Source organism: Saccopteryx bilineata, chromosome 7 (genome assembly GCF_036850765.1).
Source record: "Saccopteryx bilineata isolate mSacBil1 chromosome 7, mSacBil1_pri_phased_curated, whole genome shotgun sequence".
Taxonomy (NCBI): Eukaryota; Metazoa; Chordata; class Mammalia; order Chiroptera; family Emballonuridae; genus Saccopteryx; species Saccopteryx bilineata.
The window spans coordinates 102,514,022-102,535,197 of record NC_089496.1 but is presented as its reverse complement, the minus strand read 5'-3'; the positions used below and the strand labels follow the sequence as shown (position 1 = coordinate 102,535,197).

General features: G+C 53.7%; 1 protein-coding gene across 3 annotated transcripts in view; it reads left to right on the top strand.

Annotated features, from left to right (window-relative positions):
• The window catches only part of HSPA12A (heat shock protein family A (Hsp70) member 12A), a 132,837-nt gene that overhangs the window by 104,161 nt on the left and 7,500 nt on the right, over window positions 1–21,176 (top strand). For 2 of the 3 annotated variants that reach the window (XM_066240480.1, XM_066240481.1), the window contains 6 exons: window positions 984–1,088; window positions 7,097–7,213; window positions 15,147–15,318; window positions 18,818–18,904; window positions 19,509–19,613; window positions 20,896–21,154. In XM_066240480.1, coding sequence (XP_066096577.1) covers window positions 984–1,088; window positions 7,097–7,213; window positions 15,147–15,318; window positions 18,818–18,904; window positions 19,509–19,613; window positions 20,896–21,154 — 845 coding nt within the window. The remainder of the gene's footprint in view (window positions 1–983; window positions 1,089–7,096; window positions 7,214–15,146; window positions 15,319–18,817; window positions 18,905–19,508; window positions 19,614–20,895; window positions 21,155–21,176) is intronic. The other variant, XM_066240482.1, reaches the window with a different exon arrangement.

The following is a 21,176-nucleotide window of genomic DNA, read 5'->3' as shown; positions in this document are numbered from 1 at the left end:
AGGATGCACAGGAATTGTTTTATTCAGTTTGGATTTTTAAAATGCTGAGCCCGTGGCTTCCTGGGGCTCGGCCATGTTTCCGAGCCTGGGAGCTGCTGCCCGAAAGCTGGGGCGTCTTTGCTGAGCGTCAGGGCTGGGCAGTGGCTGGCCAGGAGGAGGGAGCGTGTGCAGACCGGCCAGGATGACTGACAGGCTTCGCAAGGCTGGTTTCGCTGCCTGATGGCCCCTCACACTCCAAAGGCAAAGACTAACTACCCGGCCTGGCTCAATCCTGAGGCACCACCGCTTTTTATTTTCCCTGGCAGTGACGAGCCTGTTGGTTCTGGGATGCCTCAGGGCTTTCTCTGCCATCCCCGCTCTGCAGAGACATTTGTCGTCATGTTTTAATGACCTCAGTCCACGCGGTGCAGAGCACCCCCCCCCCCCGCCCGAGGACTGCCCTTAGCACCTGCTCCGCTGGCCTCCCAGCAGATCGCGCAGCAAAACCCTTAAAATAGGAGCCCTTCTATGTATTTTGGTGACTTGGTTGGCAGCTCATTGGGGAATGAAAGCTTCACGCCTGTTCAGCATCACTCATGTCAGTGAGTTGGCATGATTACGCAGGCCTCCGCTGGGGGCCTCCGAGGGGACCGTGTGTGTCTTCGAGTGGAGATAGTGTGTAAATTGCACGGGCAGCGGGGCCTGCTGCCTTTCTCCTTCCTGGGCTCTGTCACCGCCCTGAAGCCTGGCTCAGAGGATCTGGGGGAGAGAGAGAAAGAGGGAGGGGGTAGGAGGGACAAGTGGAGGCGGAGCTGACGGGAACAGCCAGGGGCTCCCACGCAGCTCGAGGACAATGTCTTCAGGCCTGTTTTGGGGGACCCGCCATCCTAGTCTGCCCCTCAGACATCGGGAGACGCACCAGCTTCCCCAGACAGAACTCCTGCAGCCATTGCCAAAGCCGGACTCTCCTTTGTCTTACTGTTTCATTCCCCTTTTCCTGCCAGGACCTCACCTTGGATACAGACCTGACAGCAGCAAACGGCAAGAAAATCAAAGCCCTAGAGATCTTCGCTTACGCCCTGCAGTACTTTAAGGAGCAGGCCCTGAAGGTAGGCCACGGGGCAGGAGGAGGGAGCGTGTGCAGACCGGCCAGGATGACTGGCCGGTGGTGGGGGTGTGCCTGTCACCCAGGGGTGCCTGAGGGAGAGAGTGTGGGCTCTGCACTCAGAAAGCAGGGTGCACCCTCCTAATGGCTGGCGGTGGGTGGGGAAGGCACGGAAAATGGTGCGGCTGCTGTGGAAATCAGTCTGGCAGGTCCTCAACAGACTAAACAGAGGTATCAGATGACCCACAGTTCCACTCGTAGGTGAATATCCAAGAGAAACGAATACACTCATTCACACTAACACTTGTACATGAATGTTCAGCGCGGCACTGTTCCCAGTAACTAAAAAGCAGAGATACCCCACATGTCCATCAGTGGATGAACCGGGAACTAAACGGGGTCTCTCTGTGCAATGGAGTGGTGTTCAGCCATCAAGAGGAAGGAAGTACTGACCCATGCAACCTGGTGGATGAACCTTGAAACCATTATGCGAAATGAAAGAAGCCAGACACGAAGGGCCTCTGTTGTAGGATCCCGTTTACATCAGAGGTCCAGAATAGACAATTCCATGGAGACAGAAAGTAGACCTGTGGTTGCCAGGGGCCGGGGAGAGTGGGGATGAGTGCTGCTGAAGGGTGTGGTGACGTTTGCACAGACCTTGTGAATATACCAAAACCCACTGAGTCGTACGCTTTAAAAAGGTGAATTTTTATGGTATGTGAACTATAGCTCAGTAAAAAAAAAAAAAAAGCAAAGAAAGGTGAAAGCCTCCTGTAGCACCTGTGTGATCTTGGGCGAGGTGCTCAGTCTCTCCAACACCTACGTTCCTAACCCGAAGAGGGAGGCAGGAAACTACTTCGTGGGTCGTTTGATAGTAAAAGAGATAATAGACGTGAGGTGCCTTCCTCGGGGCCTGGCACAGAGTAAACGCTTGGTAGGTGGTTGCTGCGTCCCTCCTTCTGCTCCTCCACTTCCCAATTCCTGTCTCCTACCCTGTCCCCTGTCCCGGTCCCCATCCCTGTCCCCTGTCCCTGTCCCCCACCCCCGTCCCCATCCCTGTCCCCCATCCCTGTCCCCCATCCCTGTCCCCCGTCCCTGTCCCCCATCCCTGTCCCCTGTCCCTGTCCCCTGTCCCCGTCCCTGTCCCCCATCCCTGTCCCCCGTCCCTGTCTCTGTCCCTGTTCCAGTCCCTGTCCCCTGCCCCCATTCCTGTCCCCTGCCTCTGTCCCCGTCCCTATCCCTGTCCCAGTCCCTGTCCCCTGCCCCTGTCCCCATCCCCATCCCTGTCCCCTGTTCTTGTCCCATCCTTGTCTCTGTCCCTGTTCCAGTCCCTGTCCCCGGTCCAGTCCCTGTCCCCATCCCTGTCCCCTGCCCCCATTCCTATCCCCTACCCCTGTCCCCGTCCCTATCCCTGTCCCAGTCCCTGTCCCCACCCCCATCCCTGTCCCCTGCCCCTGTCCCCATCCCCATCCCTGTCCCCTGTTCCTGTCCCATCCCTGTCTCTGTCCCTGTTCCAGTCCCTGTCCCTGTTCCAGTCCCTGTCCCCATCCCTGTCCCCTGCCCCCATTCCTATCCCCTGCCCCTGTCCCCGTCCCTATCCCTGTCCCCATCCCCATCCCTGTACCCTGCCCTTGTCCCCATCCCCATCCCTGTCCCCTGTTCCTGTCCCATCCTTGTCTCTGTCCCTGTCCCCATCCCCATCCCTGTCCCCATCCCTGTCCCCTGCCCCTGTTCCCATCCCTGTCCCCTGCTCCTGTCCCATCCTTGTCTCTGTCCCTGTCCCCTGCCCCTGTCCCTGTTCCCATTCCTGTCCCCTGCCTCTGTCCGTGTTTCCATTCCTGTCCCCTGCCCCTGTCCCTGTCCCTATCCCTGTGCCCGTCCCTGTCCCCACACCCATGGATGAACCCAACTGTGAGTGGTCTCCAGGGATCGCCCTTGCAAAGGTCTTGTGCAGTGATAGCCCAGAATGCAGAAAATGGCTGATTTCTAAGTGGAACATTGCTATCCACTCAGTGTCCCTGCCCATGGGCAAGGTGAGTGGGTATAAATCAGGTGACTAAAGAGCCTCGTGTATTGAGCTTTATGCAAAAATGATTGGAAACTTCAGAAGCATTTGGTATTATATGATCACTAGAATAAATTTACTCAGTTCTAGAGATAGAATAGTAGAATGGAATGGAATAGGATAGGATAGGATAGGGTAGAATAGAGTAGAGTAGAGTAGAGTAGTAGAGTGGAGTGGAATGGAATGGAATGAAATAGAATAGAAATAGAAAGAATCTAGAAATAGAATGGAATGAAATAGGATAGCATAGGATGGGATGGAATGGAACAGAATAGAACAGAATAGATATAGAGTAGAATTCTTGAAATAGGACTAGAATGAGACAAAGAAGAACACAGTACTGCTTTCATTCAAGTACTTTTTTTTTAGTGCATTTGATGTGCCAGATCCTATACAAGTTCTGGCAGTATAGAAATAAATACAGTATGCAGTCAGTGGGTTGGTGTGGTGAGGGGTAACTGTGGGTGTTCAGTGTTGAGAGTAGCAGGGAAGACTCCCTGGAGGAGGTGGATTGGGGGCCTCTCCTAGGCACAGCTAGAAGGGCGGTGTTTCAAGCTGGTGGAAGGGCACGTAACACTTCTGGGAAAAGAAAATGCAGCAAACAGCCCTGGGAAGCAGGTAGTTTGGGGGTGGAGAAGGGCCAGACTGGGGATAGAGTGGGGCTGTGAATAAACTCAGGATGAGATCGTGCAGAGCCTCGAGTGCCAAGCTAAGGAACTTCTAGTTGGTGATGGGGAGCCATCAAGGAGTTCCAGGAGGGGAATGAATGCCATGGCTGGAGACCACTGTGGTCCCGAGGCCTGCAGGGTGCAGGAGAGCCATGTGGCTGCAGCTGACGCATACCCTGCAGCAGGGTTGTCTGGGGACCGAGGGTGAGCCTCTGAGACTCAGAGAATTGTGGGGACTTCCGGAGAACGTGAAAGCCAAGGAGACAAAGTGGGTCAGGAGAGGGGAAGAGGTGGGCCCTGGGGAAAATCCTACCAGAAGGGAGAGGAAAGAGACAGAAAGGAAGGACTTGGAAGGGAGACGGGCAGGCAGGGGCGTCGTAAGGTGGCTGGGACCCGGAGAAGGGAGAGCGCCATTGTCCCTGATGGTGGCCGGGCAGAGCAGGAGGCACGCGGGGTCAGCATGTTGAGCACGGGTCCTAGGGGATGGGCTCCGCGCCAGGTGGCCCAGGCGACCACTCGAGGGCCCGTCTGCCTGACCCACGTGGCAAGTCCGAGAAAACTGAAGGACAGACGGAAGCAGAGCCCTCAGCGGCCCTGGTGACAAGGAGGAGCCCTGGAGACTCGGGAGGAACTTGAGATGTGAGCAAGTCCATGACACTGGGGCAGCCAAGAGGAAAAGAATGAACAGCCCATTTCAGAAGAGGAAGAAACAGAAAGTCAAGCAGGGCCCGGAGGGGCGGGTGGTTGTGAATGTCCACTCAGCCTCTGGCTCGGGACTGGCTGGCACCTTCTCCCAGCAGGGGACACATGAAGCAACTCCATAGAGAAAAGCTGTTTGAGGAGAAGGACAGAACCAGGCCCTTCACAAGAGGTTGGCTGGAACCTGAGGGACAGGTAGATTCAGAAGGGACTATTGCATGTTGGACCAGTGTTGGGCAGATAAAATATATTATGCTCACTTTGTTAAAGATGGCACTGCCCACGTGGAAGCCCGTTGCCCAGGTGATTGCTTGAGATAGGCGTGAATATGTTAATATGTGTTGGGGGAGGGCTTTTGCGCCAAAGGTTTTAAAAGGAAGAGAGATCACATTGTTCGGGAGAAGAGTGATTACTTTCTAGGAAAGAGCAGAGAGGAGAGCAGAGAGAGGCCACGTGGAGGAGGCCAGGAGAAGCAGCCAAGATGGCGGAGTGCTGAGGGAGAAGCCAGTTTGTGCAGAGAGAAGGAGATGGGGAACAGAGGTGAATAAGGCTAGCAAGCTAGAAACCTTTGATTCTAGGAAACTTAGATAAGTCAGTAGCTTTGTGAGCACTGAATGAGTGGGTTTTGAAGCCCAGTGTGTGTTTTTACTTGCCCGCCGGGTGCAAGCTAGGATTAAAGGTAATGGCCCACCAGTTCTTGGCTCCGTTGTTTCATTACCGTCTGTCTGAATCTAATGCGAACCTGCACGGCCAGGCGGCTGTGATGGTGGCCGTGGCTACTGGCTTTACAACCAGCAACAGAATCAGCGCAAGTAGAAGATCTCAGAATCCCGGGCAGGATGTCGTCTCGTTCATGAAGGAAAGCAAGCGGAATGCCTGAACATGAGGCGCCCATTAATGTCGGGTTCCTTTCCCTCTGAGCTGGTCTCCATCCCGGTGAACAGCTTGTCTACACAGCTTTGCCTGCAGCCCTGGAAGCCCATCACTCGGGCTTTGAGCCTCTTCCTGTTTAGAGTTTAAAATAGTCTGGATGGTAATAGGTGTGCTTAGAATTCTTCCCGACACATGTCACATATTCATCTGCTTTTAAAGCCCAGCGCAGACTTGCAAGGAAATAACACACGATAAAAAATAAAATAAAATAAAACAGAAACAAAACCAAAAAACAAACAAACAAAAAAAAAACCAAACTGTTTTACGTTGGCCCAAAGCACAGATATTTAAAAAAAAACATGTTTAAAAAAGTGTACTGAATGTACTTAACACTACTGAACTATATACACTTAAGAAATAGTAAATTTTATGTTATATGTATTTTGTCACAAATAGAAATGAAAAAAAAATTAAGGCAAGAAAAAAAGTTTACTGATCAAAGAGGAAGTGAAAGGGTGGGTCGGTCCCTAGATAACTGTTTGAAACAATAGGGAAAATGTGACACCCATCAGAACAACAAGAAAACCCCCAGCCTGTTAATCTGACCCACGTCCCCAGAGCTGACTGCGTGCAGGAGTGTGTTCGTGTATGCTCAGGTCTGACTTCAGATGTGTCTGGTGACCGTGGCAACAGGATGGCAGGGGACAGAAGGAGCCAGCATTCATCAGGGGTCTTCTCTGGGCCAGACGTTCCTCGTGTGTGCTCATGTGGTGTTGCTGCTAAAGCCGTGGGTTCGTTTTATTCTCCCCATTTTACAGATAGAAATACTGAGTCCGAACTGTGCTAGAGACATACTTTGTCTGCATGGAATGAGCAGAACCTCTGAGGCTTCTACCCACCCCATCCCATTTAGCCACATGGCTTAACCTTCACCCGAAATTAAAGGGAGCACGGTTCTTGCTTGGGTCATGTCATTCATATCCTTCCTGTCCTGCTAGGAGAACTCCCCTGATATGTTGGGCTTGAGGTGAGTTAGATTACAGTGACAGCTCTGACAACTTCCACCAGCATCCTGGTGGGTCAGACACTGTTCTAGATACGAGACCATGTGTCACAATTTAGTTAAGACGTTGGCCTTGAGAGTCAAGATAGACCAGAGTTCAGATTTTGGCTCTGCCGCTTTCTAGTTGTGTAATCATCAAAAACAATACGTTGAGGCCTTGCTGTGCCATCTGTAGGAAAGGGGCACAGTCAGAACCCCTTCCTGTCAGGAGTCTCGGATGGGTTAATGGAGATGCGGTATGCAAAGTACTTAACGAGGCTGACACGGAGTACACTCTCAGTGAATGTAGCCCTCAGAAAATTGCCAACCCCTCCAAACCTTTATGAGCTAGCTATTATTATCTGCATTGTACAACTAAGGAAACTGAGGCCTGGGAGTTGTCACTTGCCCTAAGTCACATGGCTAGGGAGTGGCCCCAGGCCTGTGGTCTGCCTGCCTCTCGCCTACTGTCACATTCAGTGAGGGAAGGAGCTGGGCGCTCCCTGCTTGCTGCCTAGTCAGAAAACAGACCCTTGCTCTCTGACCCTGGTGTGTTCTAGAGAACTGTGGGAGTTAAGTTCTTAGCCAGGAAACCTGGAGTCTCAGCAAAGCAGCAGGAGAACCCGCTCTGTCCACTTGACCTGCTGCACTTTCCTTGGCTTTAGGAGCTGAGTGACCAGGCGGGTTCGGAGTTTGAGAACTCTGATGTCAGATGGGTCATCACAGTGCCTGCCATCTGGAAGCAGCCCGCCAAGCAGTTCATGAGACAAGCTGCCTACCAGGTGAGTGCAGGGGTGAGAGCGGACGGGGGCCCAGGATGCCCACGGTGGTGACTGTCAACCCCATTCAGATGTCCTCTAGCATGTATGGCTTCCTTGGGAGGCAGCGAGGGGTCTCCCACAGGCAGGGACCAGGAGCCTTCCCCTTCCTCAGCTTCCTGCCGGGGGAGGAACGGAGCTCATGCTGGACGAGGGGAGGGGCCGGGCCCCGTTTTCTTTCTGGCTTTACACATTTCCAGGGCACGTGGCCACTGTAGAGTCCCCAGGGATAGGATATCAAACGGGGCTTCGGAGACATTTTTTCATTTATGAATGGAATTGAGAATTTCAAGTGAAAATCTCGGAAAACAAGAACATTTGAACAAGAAAGAAATACAGACATGGCCTAGGGTGTGAACCAGGCAGACCAGCCTGGTGCTAAGGCTGCAAGCCAGGAAATAAAGGCAATCCGATTTTCCTCTGCCTGTTTTACCTGCCACGCCGGCCTGGGGGCACGCACCTGGGTGAGGGCAGTGCCATGGCTAAGGCGTATGCCAGTCAACACAGCGCCACAGAGACAGAGCATCCCAGGGCCGAGGGCCAGCCCATCCCTCGTGGGCATCTGGGGGCCCCGCTGGTGCTGCAGACCCTCACGGGCGCCTCCACCCCTCATACTGTTTGCAGAGAACTGTCCCACAATGGGCCCTCTTCCACGAGCATCTGACTTCCTGGCAGATGGCTGCTCTTCCTGCCCTGCTGTTCTGATCCTAGCACGGAGCTTGCTCCCGTGTAACTGACTTAATCCCTCAGGTGACTGAGAGCCCACCCTGGGACTTGGGTCAACTGTGCTCCGAAAGTCCGTTTTCAGAACCATCGACCTGAGCTGGGCGGAAGAAAGTCACCAAGATACTAGAGGTCCTTTTGCCCACCGCCATACCCCTCAGGAAGCGGCCACCTTTCCCAGGGGACACACCTCTGACGCTGAGTTTATAGCCACATGTATGAACCTTTCCTTTCAAAACACCCACCGAGTCCACTTTGCGTTCAGGAATGTAGTAAAACGGGCACCTTGGTGTCGTGAATTGTGCTGAACACTTGGGGCTTTACTCTAGGTGACAGCAGAGTTCAAGGAGGGTCAGTGTCCCCTCCCCTCCCCTCCCAGCGGCTTTCTTCCCTCCCCTGCCCCAGGCTGTCTCTCCCCTTCCTCTGTTCAGCGTGAGAATCTGGCTCAGTCTCGGGATCTGCCAAAAATAGATTTGTTTTCATAGGGATGAAGGACGAGAGGGTGGAAGTTCCAAAAAGAGGCAACTTCTTTCAAAAGAAAGAAACACAAATGCACTTTGGCTGTCCACAGGAGCCCGGGACTTCTCCGTGGCCTTAGCCTTCAGGTGGACAGGACCCCGGGAACGACCTCTGGGAAGACACGGCCCGGAGTCTGAGTTTTCCCCCGGATGGACACTCAAGAGTCGTGGTTTTGACTCTCATTTTCCAGCCCACAGGAAGACTCCAGCAACAAATGTGTGACCCGGAAAAGGGTCAGTTCTTATTTTTAGCTTGAAAAAGAAAGAGGTGCAGTGACCCATAGATTTGTCAGGGCTGCTGTTGGAGCTCTGGGCTGGCTCTTCCAAGGACAGCCGCTCTGAAACGGGGGGGGGGTAGGGCTTGGGGGGTGGCCCTGACCAGTGGGGCCGCTGCGTAGGAAGGAAGGGAAACCAGTCGGGGAGCTCGGCATCCTCTGGGTCTGGCCGAATAGAAATGGCACTTCAGACAGCAGAAGGGTCAGCAGGTTCTGAGTAGGGCAGCTGTGATGAGCGTTAATGGGCACGGGGCATTTGCTTTCTGTCAACAGGCCTGTGTCCTCAATACTGGGCACCTTTTGTCTGGTGCCGTGGTTGTGCAGCTTCATTTCTGACCCTCTGCCATTCTGATTGGATACTTGTGTTCAGTTTATGGTCACCGAATGGACTTCATGGTGGCTGGGACCACTCAATCACTGCTTGTTCACTCATTTGTTTATTCATTGAACAAACTTACGCTGAGGGTGTCCTCTGTGCCAGCACTGGGGTGGGCACTGGGTTCACACCCTGTGTGACTGAGACTGGCCCTCCTCCCACGGTGCTTGCCGCCAACTGGTTCATTGAAGCCTTTCCTACTCCCGGGAGGGGGCAGGGGCACCTTAGGGGCACCTTAGTTGGCTTTACTGACTTCTCTGCAGTCTCGTCAGCCTGTTTTCTGGAAGGGTTCCCATGACAAAATGGAAATGAAGCTTGCTATTCTATGGCCAGAATTGGCATCTCTCTCATTCTCCCTTTTCAACCCCTCCTATTTATTAACTAGAATAAGAAAGATGTGTTCCTATGATGGTAATTATACGTGTAAAGTTGACTGAGCCAAGGGGTACCCAGATATTTGATCAAAAGTCATTCTGAGTGTTGCTGTTAAGGGTGTTTTGGGATGAGATTAACATTTAAATCAATTGCCTGTGAAGAAAGCAGATTGCCCTCCCTCAGGTGGGTGGGCCTCATCCAGTTAGTTGAAGGCCGGAGTAGAACAAAAGGCCAAACCTCCCTAGAATAAGATGAAATTTTTCCTACTTGCTGGCCTTCAAACTGGGACATTGTGGATCTTTTTTTGTTTTTTGTTTTTTTTTTTGTTTTTTTTTTTTTGCCTTTGGACTTGAACTGAAACATCTGCTATTTCTGGGTCTTGAGCCTCCTGGCAAGGAACCTGGAAACAATACCATCATTGGCTCTGCTGGTCCTCCAGCATACTGACTGCAGGTATCCGAACTCGTCAGTCTCCATTATTGTGTGAGCCAATTCCTTATCATAAATCTCTTTCTGTGTGACACACACACACACACACACACACCTCCTGCTGGTTTGGTTTCTCTGGAGAAACCTAATATAGAACCTGAGTGAAAAAAACAGTTCTTGTCCCAGCTGGCTCCTGAGATCCAAGAGTGCCCACTAGCCCTTCCACCCAAAGTGCTGCCCATCAGCCTGGCTTCAGGTGGACGAACCAGAAGGAGGAGGTAGGACGGTCAGGTCAGCTGGGAAGCTGGTCACGTCCCACCTGCTCGCATGTAAAAATGGAGCCCCGCCTTCCAGGCCTGTGGGCGGTTCCCTGAGTCCAAGGCACAGTCTGGGGCGCCTGAGCTTCTCCATCCACCGGCTTGGCGGAGGGGAAGAGGCCTGGCTGCCGAGGCCCTGGGCAGGGCCTCCCGCGGGAGAAGCAGGCCTGGAGCGGACGGTGCCGGGGCTTGGCTCGGGGGTCTGGGATCCACTGCCAGCGAGGGCCGCAGAGCACACAGTTTCATCTTCGAAACTCCAGGATCTGCGTTTGTGTCAAGTGCACGGTGGAAAAGTAGGTTAAATCTCTATCCTTCATAATTCGCAGCCTCCGGGCACCTTTAGACCCTTGAAGAGCTTTCGGAGTAGACATGGTAGCAGAAAGAACAGCCAGTCCCTCCGGGGAGGCCTTCAGAAAAGACGGAGAAGGGGAGGTACTTGCACGAGTCTCGAGGGCTTCATGGAGGAAACCGTCCAGTTTATTTTTAGAGGCGTTTTGCCTAAAATGTGTAGCTCTCGTAGGTTCCAACAACCCGTTAAATAAATGATGTGATGAGTTCATCTAACATGGAGTTGCAGCTGGTGTTTGCCTCCCTTTCTGAACAAATTGCAATGAAAAGTAATCAAAGCAGGAAAAAAATTAAAAAGGCCAGAACCACCACCCCGTGGCACCCAGACCGATGCAGCTGTAGCCCTTTGCAGCTTGACACCAGGCCAGCAGAGCACTCACCATCTGGTCATGTTTCTCAGCTGTAAACACTGTCCCTGGCCTGGCGGGTTTTTCTAGTTGACCTCAGGGCGGGGGAGCTGTGGAGTCAGTGTGGACGCCCACGCCCTCAGCCTCCCTGGCCTCACCCACCTGCTGCTTCTTCCCACTGGGGCTCCTGACCACGAAGCAGTGCTCTCAGAAACTATGGTGGCGATGGGGCTCCTGCTGCCCCAGATTTGGGGAGGGGTCAAGTGGGGTCACGCGCTCTGGGTTCAGACTGCTGTTTGCAGAGTCCCCAGGTCACGTCAGCAGAATGCTCACTCTCGTTCAGATTTGCAGAGACGAGCACCGGGAAATGACAGAACTTTATTCTGGCTGGAGGGATGCTCAAGTCATTCATTTAACAGCTACCCTCTGGGTCCCTACTGTGTGCTATGGGGCAGGAAGACTTGTCTGCTGCCCTCAGAAGTCGTGCCGTCATGCAGGGGAGGCCAGACATGTTCACACGGGCCCCAGCGGAGGGAGAGCTCACAGCAGCACAGTGGCCACGAGATCCCAGCTCCAGCGGCAGGGTTAGCAAAAGCCAGAGAGGGCATTCTTCTGCTTTGGGTGACCCTGGCCTGCTGCCAGGCAGATAGAGCCCCAGGTCTCCTGACAGCTGTCGGGCCAGAGGGTTTCTGCTGAGAAGACTGCAAGTGTTCTCAAGTTTGCAGAAGCAAAGCTCACAGGCCGTGGCCTGTTGGCTCAGTGGTAGAGCGTCGGCCTGGCGTGCAGAAGTCCTGGGTTCGATTCCTGGCCAGGGCACACAGGAGAAGCGCCCATTTGCTTCTCCACCCCTCCCCCTCTCCTTCCTCTCTGTCTCTCTCTTCCCCTCCTGCAGCCGAGGCTCCATTGGAGCAAAGATGGCCCGGGCACTGGGGATGGCTCCTTGGCCTCTGCCCCAGGTGCTGGAGTGGCTCTGGTCGCAACAGAGCTACGCCCCGGAGGGGCAGAGCATCGCCCCCTGGTGGGCAGAGCGTTGCCCCTGGTGGGCATGCCAGGTGGATCCCGGTTGGGCGCATGCGGGAGTCTGTCTGACTGTCTCTCCCCATTTCTAGCTTCAGAAAAATACAAAAAAAAAAAAAAAAAAAAAAAAAAAAAAGAAGCAAAGCTCACACTTGCGGGCGCGAGACCCTCCGGCCCAGAGCTAAAGACAGTTGTTTGTGAGTCTGGTGGATTCTGTGTCTCCCTTTTCTTAGAGTCCACAGGCAGCCCGGGACCCCTCCTGGGGGGTGGGCTCTGCCCACAGCCAGCTGCTTCCTGTTGCCTGTCCCTCAGCTTTTCACTGTGGCCACCGTGGGAGCCGTTGGTTGGGCATGGCCCCTGACTCACTGGGCAGCATGACAGGGCCGGTGCAAACAAGCGGGTGTGGTTACTTTGTCTTGGGTCTCCCAGGACCGCCTCCCTGATGTAGCCTTTCCCTACCCTCTGGCTTGGGGTCCTTTTCGCCTCCATTTCCCATCTCATTCTCTCCTGGGGACCTTGGGAAGCCCCTGTGGAAATGGATCAGAGCTTTTCTGGGGAGCCGCAGCCAGCCCTGCTGGGGGTGGCGGGGACAGATGGAAGGCCCCCTGAAGGGTGCAGCCATGCTGTTTGGGTCTTTTCCGTCTTCAGGCTGTGGGAGCACCCTCATGAGGGACTGTCTCAGCCACACACCAGGTACACTCGGACACGTTGAGTTGTGTCATATCACCCCAGGCTCTTCGCTTCCCTGGTCTTGATTTGAATTTCCCGTGTAAATATTTCACGTCTAAATCCAAGTTCCTGCTCGGAATTGCAGGGAGAAATGACGTTTAAGTTCTCTCCGTTCTCCCCTCCCGTCCGTTCCCTATTGCAGGCCCAGGCCATAATGGGTGCCACCTGTTGGGGTTCCTCCTGGCCACATGGGCACCACCTGGCAGGCTGACATCCCTGTGGGACATGATGACAGTGATGTGCCCTTTGAGTGGACAGGGTCTTTTCCTTCCCTCCTTCTTTCTGAGTACCTGGGTGCCACTCTAGCTCTCTGCTGGCCCCGCCTGTCCCCCAAGTGTGCTCTCCATTCTGAACTGGGAGGAGAGTCTGACACAGTCAGTCCCAGCCATTCCTCTGTCGCTGGCCTTTCCTTCCTCACCTGGTATTGAGGAAGCCAGGCCTGGTCGCTCCTCTTCCGGGAGCTCCTTGACTTGGCAAACCCACGAAGATGGTCCAGTGATCCCACTAGGGCCATCCTTTGGAAGGTCGCCTCTTGGTTTCATTTTGGGTTTCTTCTGGGATCTTGGGAATGTGTTTAACCCCTGTCCTCTTTCACTGGGTACTATAACCTCAGCTCTCTTTGTACCGAGGGAGTCTAATATGACCTGTGAGAAAGAGGCTAGAGGCAGGGGACTTTAGTACTTCAATAGGGGGTAGTGGGAAATCTGGTCACACTTCTGTGTCTGTGGCCTGTTGAACCATGTCAGTGATGGGCAGACCCCGCCTCTCTGACCCAAGGACAAGCTGATGGGCATAGGTGCTGCCCATGCAACTGGCCACAGCCGAGGCCACGAGGCAACAAGGGGAAAGGTCTCCTGTGGATGAGGCAGGACGTGTGTGTGGTTCCGTCTGGTTTTGTGAAGTCAGTCTCCCAGAGAGGCGTTGCCACCTGCTGTGTGGCCTTCAGTCCTGGCAAAGTGGAGACGTTTGGTGCCCTGCCCACCGATGCCATCTCCGGAAGACGTGATTCCTCAGCTCATGTTGGGTGCGGTACACTCGGGTGTAGGCGGGGCCCCATCAGGTGCCGTCCCAGAGTAACGGGGAGAGACCGCACCTCTCAGCCCTTCAGTCCTCCCGAAGGCCTGGGCCTCACCCAGTAACTGGAGTCCCTCGGACCTTGCCACAAGCTGGCTTGCAGGGCGTGAGGCCTGGGCCTGGGCCTGCTCTCCTCTTACAGGCGTGCGTAAGAGACTGGAAGGCCCATGACTTGAAACCCAGGACAGTTGGTCACCTCGCCTCGGTTTCTTTCTGCAGAAAGCGAAGGAGCTGGAGGAAGGTCCTGAAGGTCCTTTGCATTTCTTACAGTATAACCTGGGCTCTCCACCCCACCCCCACCCCCGCCCTCCTAAGCTCCTCCCACCTGTGACTAGGCGGCTCTTCCTGGTGAGAGGTCACTGTGCATGTGTGACATTGGGCAGACCTGCCACCCCTGGCCAATGGGATGAGGCCACCGGACCTCACGAGCTGGTGTGGATCTGGGGGCCTTTGACCATATGGGTGCGGCACCAGGACAGCATCCTGAGGTTCCCTGGGAAACGGGACCAAAGACAACAAACACTGCGGGGACAGGAACAAAGCTTGCCTCTGTTTCCATCGTGCTGGCAGCCGGGGGAACCCTGTGGGCCTCAACGAGCATGCGCGACGTAGTGACGGAGTGCTCTTCAAGTTTAAGGCTATGAGAGGTGGACGGGGGACCTGGTAGGGCCACGCAGGGCGCATTTTCTGAGCACCTTCAGAAGGGGATCCCAGGGCCCCCTGGACTGGCCCTCGAAGGTCTGGAGGGACATGGCTAGGACAAGCCAGATGTCGCCTTTCTGCTATTAAGGGGACAAGGGCTCAGAGCAGGAGAGCTGCCAGCTGGCTTTCTACCCACACCCCAGGAACGTGGAGACTGCGACGATTCCAGGGGGGCCTGGAACCCTGGAGACGCCTGGTCACATTCCCATGCAGCAAAATCAGATGCTAGGCCGCTGAAGATCATGGCTTGCTCAGACTTGTCCGATGGTTTGGCCTTTTATAACCGAAAACAGACTACCTGCCTTCTCTCTTCGCACAGTTTCCAAAATTGGGGGGGGGGGGCATTCTCCTTCATGCTTCTTGGTTCTGGGCTAAGCAAGCCCCAGATGCAAGACGCCTGTGCCCAGAGGCTCTGGCGTTTCCCAAGGATGACTGGATGTTTTCTCTGGTCCCTCTGTGGTGTTTGAGTATCTATCTGGCTTAGGGCCCAGCACCCGATCACCCCGGATCTTAAGCTCTGCAGAGGCCTATGGTGGGAATTTCTCAAGCCAGCAGAGCATAAATGTCCCTTCCTTGGGGATGTCAGCCCCAGGTGTGGTTGTCCTCGGGAGCAGCCCGCCCAGGGAGCCCAGGGATGGGTGTCCCAGCCTCTGCTTCTGTCCTGCAGGCAGGCCTGGCATCCCCCGAGAACTCGGAGCAGCTCATCATCGCCTTGGAGCCCGAGGCGGCCTCCATCTACTGCCGGAAGCTGCGGCTGCACCAGATGATCGAGCTGAGCGGCAAGGCCGCGGTCAATGGGTACAGCTCCAGAGACACAGTAGGAGCTGGGTTTGCACAGGGTACCTCTGCTCTCTCTCTCCCCCTCCCTGCGCTCTCTCCTGCCGCCCCTGCATGGCTCTGGGCCTCTTACAAAAGTGCGTTTGGTGCTGTAGTGAAGAATCAGGTGCTCCCAGAGAAGTTGGTGTTAAGCACCTGTCGGCTAAACCCCCTTACCTGGCCCCTCCAAGAGACCCCCAGAAACTTGGCAGTGGGTTTCCTGGTTCATCACCTGCCCATATGCCCTAGGAGGGGGCAGGGCACTCCCCTCCAAAAGCTTGAAGAGGGGCCTGAGAGTAGTCCTTGGCCTTGCATTTTACTAAGCTCTTAATCTTTCCTGTCCGTTAACTGATTCTAATCTCATTTGCCTGTTATTAATTCTTCCATTAAGACTGTTGGTTTATTGCTGACTCACTCATCGGTGGCGCTTCGTGTGTGATGAGCTCATTACTTGTCTTAGTCATCACCCTGGCGAGAGTGTAAAGTACAGATGAGAAGGGCTGACTTTTCCTGACCTGGCTGATCCTCGTGCAGCTGTGGGAAAGGTCACCTGCGTAAGGAGACTCAGGACTTACGGGGGATCTTAGGGCGCTTTTCTCTCTCATATTTACCTGTATGCAAGTTGGTCACAACCTTGGTCCCCAGACTGTTTTCCCTGGCGTCCAGGGCTCTGTGGGTCTGTTGAGGGCCACAGGGTCTGCAGACACCTGAGGTCAGGATCAAAGCCAGCCCTGGGAGTGAGTTTGGGAGCTACTCCGAGTGCGGAGGGGGTGATGCACAGCTCTGAGCTCTGCCCCCAGGTGAGGGCCGCAAGGACAGTCCACCCAGAGCCAGGAGGACGGGGCTGACATGAGCCGGGACTGTCGCAGGCTATCTCCCTGCAGCCTTGTTCTCAAGTTTTCCTGGATCCCCCTGGGACCCAGGCTCACCCTTAGCAGGTACACATTCTTGCCTGGAAGGTTCTGGGCCATCTCCTCCAGGGGCCACCGTTCTGCATTGTCACCCAAGATCAGGGAATCTGGGAACCCCAGCCCTAAGACGGTGGCACAGTGTCCACCAAGCTGCTGCCTCAGGGCTGCTCATTAGCACCTCAGATCTGATTCACCCCGAGTGCGTGGGAACAGGCTCCCCTTTAAACCTGAGGCCTGGACTTGCCCTCCCCGAGCTGAGCCGGGCCCCGCCCAGGCCCAGGCTAGCCTGCCTGTTAGCAAAAGCACTGCCCTGTTTTAAAGACCCAGGGTAATGAAGGCATTTAAGTTTCCACCTGCATTGTTTTAACTGGAAAAAAGAAAGAAAGAAAGAAAGAAAGAAAGAAAGAAAGAAAGAAAGAAAGAAAGAAAGAAAGAAAGAAAGGAGTGGCTGGGCTTTTCATCTTACTTGTTGGTTTTTGGTTCCTCTTAGAAAGAAATTCATCAGCATCAGCTAGTTCTAGAGTCGCTCTCCTCACCACTTCCTGGCTAGACCGCACGTGTGCGGGGAAAACCCTTTAGAGTGCCGGCCTTCTCCGAGAGCTGTTTTTGGTTTCCTCTCCGATCTTCACACGTCCAGTCTGCCCTGCTGCTCCGTGCCTGTGTCCTGTGCCTTGTGGGCTTTGCTGTTGTCTTATGAGCTCAGAGGGTCCTTAGGGATCTTCGGAATTCCCAAATTGTCGGCCAACGCCCCTCTGCGGGCCAGGGGGCAGGGCTGGTCTTGGCCTTGGGCTGCAGTTGGAGCTTCTCTCCCAGAAGGACAGACAGTATACTGTCTGGGGAGTCCTGGAACACTTCATGAAGGGTCCCCGGGGTGGCGTTGGGGCCCTGGGACCCTCCCCTGGGCTGTCCCCTGCCCTGAGGCTCCTTCGTGGTGGATGCCGACTGGACCCCACCGAGGAGAATGACTCGAGCCCGCTGCCCCCCCCAACACACACACACCACAGGGTCTGCTGGCAGCATTTCTGTTACTCCAGGAGGATTTAATGAGATCAGGAAAGGATACATTTTTCACAGAATGGGCTTAATTTGCCTGAAAAATGAGACGATTTTTCCAGAGCTCAGAACCTGTTTTGTTAGCCTTGCTCGGCCATTTTTTTATGGATGCCATTCTACTAGTCATCTAGATTGTTTTAGGAAGCCGTATGCCCACTGCAAGATCTGCAAGGGAAATTCACCTGGAGCCGGTGTGGGGAACAGGAGAGAAGCCCGAGGCTGGGGATCCCTCCAGGCCGGCAGGAGCTCTTTAATCAGGGACAGCCATGTAACCCAGGGCCCGGGGAGCTTAGAACTGGAGCTTAGAGCTGGCCCAGTGTTTCCCATCTTAATCCCCAGAGGAGGTGCTGTTTTGCAAATACTGCTCCTCGCTGAAAGGCTAGAGGGTCAAGGGTCCTTTATTGGATAAACAGCAACAGACAGGTTTGTAGTTCAGACTCAATGTCTGCAGCACCCGCTTAGGGGCTGCAGAAGTGGGAGCAGGCAGAGTGTGGGTTGGGGCAGCAGAGCCCAGATGTGTACAATAGGAGGCTGCTCTAGACTGAGCAAGGGCATGGTCACTTGTTGGGCACCAGGCCTCAGACCTGGTGCTTTACCTTCCTTATCACCTGATGGGAGCCAGGTGTCACACTGGCTGCTTAGGACACATCAGGAAGCCAGTCCCTGCTCTGCCTGTGAGGAACATAGGCCAAGTATTATGATCCCCATTTTATGGATGAGAAAAACTGAGGCTGGTGGAGGTTGAGCTGCCCAAATTCCCTTCTTGGCTATGCCCTGCTGCCTACCGGGGATGCTTCCACAGTACCTTCCCCGTCTCTTCATGTTTGTCTTCTGCGTTTTCAGACGTCACTGTAAATTGTTAAATCTCAGAGGCACGGGGACCCCTGGATGGAGGGATGCTTTCAGGATGCAAAACAGGGTGTGGGAACTGCAAGTCCCTTAACCTCCTGACCTGGTTGTCATCTTAACACGGGACCTTGATTTGTGACCTGTCCGCCTCCCAGGGCTGTTGGGAGGCCAGTGCGAGATGAAATCATCCGGGCATGGTGTCACAGTCCCTAAGTACCCTAAGCCATGGCCAGGTTGTCCCTCAGCGCTCAAGAAAATGATGTATGTAGGCTGCTGGCCTTGGCTAGTTTCTGATGTGCCACCTTGTGGCTGAAGACCGTATTAGCTTCAACAACGTCAAAAACAGCTCCGGTCCAATTTATCCAGGATCCAGATTAGGAAAACATACCCACTTCCCGTGTATCAGAGTTCCTCGATTTTATTAATCCACCTCCCCCTAATGTCATTGGTGGAAGGGGCTCTCATCCAGGTGAGCTTTTCAGCAGGGTCCAGGCTAACGTGCTGCAGGTGAACAGATGGCGGCCGGTGGCAACAGCTCCTTGCTCTGGAAGAACTAGCTTTGTAATTCTCGATGTTATATATATGTCATTGTTTCACTCAGTGTTCTGTCCCTGAACCTTCTCGTGCTGTTGTGCCCACTGACTGTAGATTTTTGCCCGCTTGTTCATGCTTTCTTACTCGTCATCATTCTCTTTCTGTTGGCCACTAGCTAAGGAACACATACGGCGTAATCGGCAGAGTCGGACCTTTTTGGTGGAGAATGTCATAGGAGAGATCTGGTCCGAGCTGGAGGAAGGTAGCGTCCTTGAATGTCCTTTGCCCTTGCTGGATTTGTGTGTGTGTGTGTGTGTGGTGTGTGTGTGCGCATGCACTGCTGGCAAAAATGTGTTCTTACCTGTTCCTTTCGCACTTTTGGAAAAATGTTCAAAATCAGTTGGTTTTAAAGACTACCCACGCAGGAAGACCTTTTTTCGGAGCTGTGATTTTGCATATTTTAAAACCCAGACTCTTCAGAAGACAGGTAGGGGTTGGAACTCACCAGTTCCAGGATAAGTTTCCTGTTAAACAGCAGGTGTTTTTAAGGCTCTATGGACTCGGCAGGAAGTTATCCAACTTGGCCAAACCAGGTGTGCAACAGTGTGTGACCTGTGTGACCTGAATGCTATTATCTTAAAGATTCACACATCTGGGTTCTTTATCATCCATGCTAACTGTCCCTCCTAGCAGATATTATCTCCTTCTCTTTAGTCATGATAACTCTCTGTGCGGCTAATTAGCGAGCCCCGTGTACTAATGAGAAGTGCTGGGTATACCCACCATCACTCACCAGCTTGTTTCTGGATGGGCTGACAAGTGGTCTATGTACAGAATGGTTGTGTTTTGTTTTGTTTTTTTACCAGGTGACAAGTATGTGGTTGTGGACAGTGGTGGTGGCACCGTAGACCTGACAGTCCATCAGATACGGTTACCGGAGGGACACCTTAAAGAATTGTATAAAGCAACAGGTGAGCCCCTGCATGGCTGATGTTTTCCTCCCTGAGCCAGTTCACTCACCTCAGATTTCTCTCTGCATTTCGTCTTCATGCCACCAGCGAGTGGAATCATAGGCAGGGGAAGGTCCTGAGGCTTATGTATGTTTTTCTCTTTTTATTGACATTTTATTTATTGATTTGAGAGAGAGATGTTGTTCTGCTTATTTATGCACTCATTGATTTATTCTTGTATGTACCCTGACTGGGGATCGAACCTGCAACCTTGGCATACCGTGATGACGCACTAGCTCACTGAGCTACCCAACAAGGGCTGAGGCTTATTTCTTTTTTTTTTTTGTATTTTTCTGAAGCTGGAAACGGGGAGAGACAGTCAGACAGACTCCCGCATGCGCCCGACCGGGATCCACCCGGCACGCCCACCAGGGGCGACGCTCTACCCACCAGGGGGCGATGCTCTGCCCCTCCGGGGCATTGCTCTGCCATGACCAGAGCCACTCTAGCGCCTGGGGCAGAGGCCAAGGAGCCATCCCCAGCGCCCGGGCCATCTTTGCTCCAATGGAGCCTCAGCTGCGGAGGGGAAGAGAGAGACAGAGAGGAAGGGGGGGGGTGGAGAAGCAAATGGGTGCTTCTCCTGTGTGCCCTGGCCGGGAATCGAACCCGGGTCCCCCGCACGCCAGGCCGACGCTCTACCGCTGAGCCAGCCGGCCAGGGCCGAGGCTTATTTCTAATTAGAAAGCAAAATGAAGTTCAATATTTTTGAAACACAAACCACCATAACTTGGGTTTTTGGCATAAAATAAGCCTGTTTTATATCCTGGCCAGGAAGGTTTGCTTTTGAAAGTTGAGGAAGAAGGTGACCAAAACCTGATGTCACTTATGACTTCGTGCTGTGGATAGGCTTTCCAGGAAGGTCCCAGGACATGTAGTCTTGGGCCAAGATTGCCAAACCAACGGACAGGCTCTTTCCCTTGGTCGGGGTGAGGTGGGGGAGGGGACGATGAGCTGTTAGTACACCACGGGGACTAAGCAACACCTGCTTTTCCAGCTCCTGGTCTTGGATGTCGTAAACCATGCTACTCCTAGTTACTTAAATGTATTCATTTTATTTAAAATGTAATTGCTTTTAAACAGATTATTGATAAGTGATTTCTATAGGAAAGTTTCTCCGTGCTCGGGGGCGCCCACGTTTGTGCGACTTTGTGTTTCAGGGAAGAGCAGGGTGGGCTGGCTCTGAGTTGGGGTTCAGTTTCTCACCGGTATTAACACGATGGACTCCATCTTGTTATTGACTCAGGTGGACCCTACGGATCCTTAGGAGTAGATTATGAATTTGAAAAACTTCTGTGTAAAATATTTGGAGAGGATTTCATCGAACAATTCAAAATCAAGCGTCCTGCGGCCTGGGTGGACCTGATGATTGCATTTGAGTCTCGCAAAAGGGCAGCCGCCCCAGACCGGACAAACCCGCTGAACATCACCCTGCCCTTCTCCTTCATCGACTACTACAAGAAGTTCCGTGGGCACAGCGTGGAGCACGCCTTGAGGAAGAGCAAGTGAGTCGCTCCTGCCTTGGGC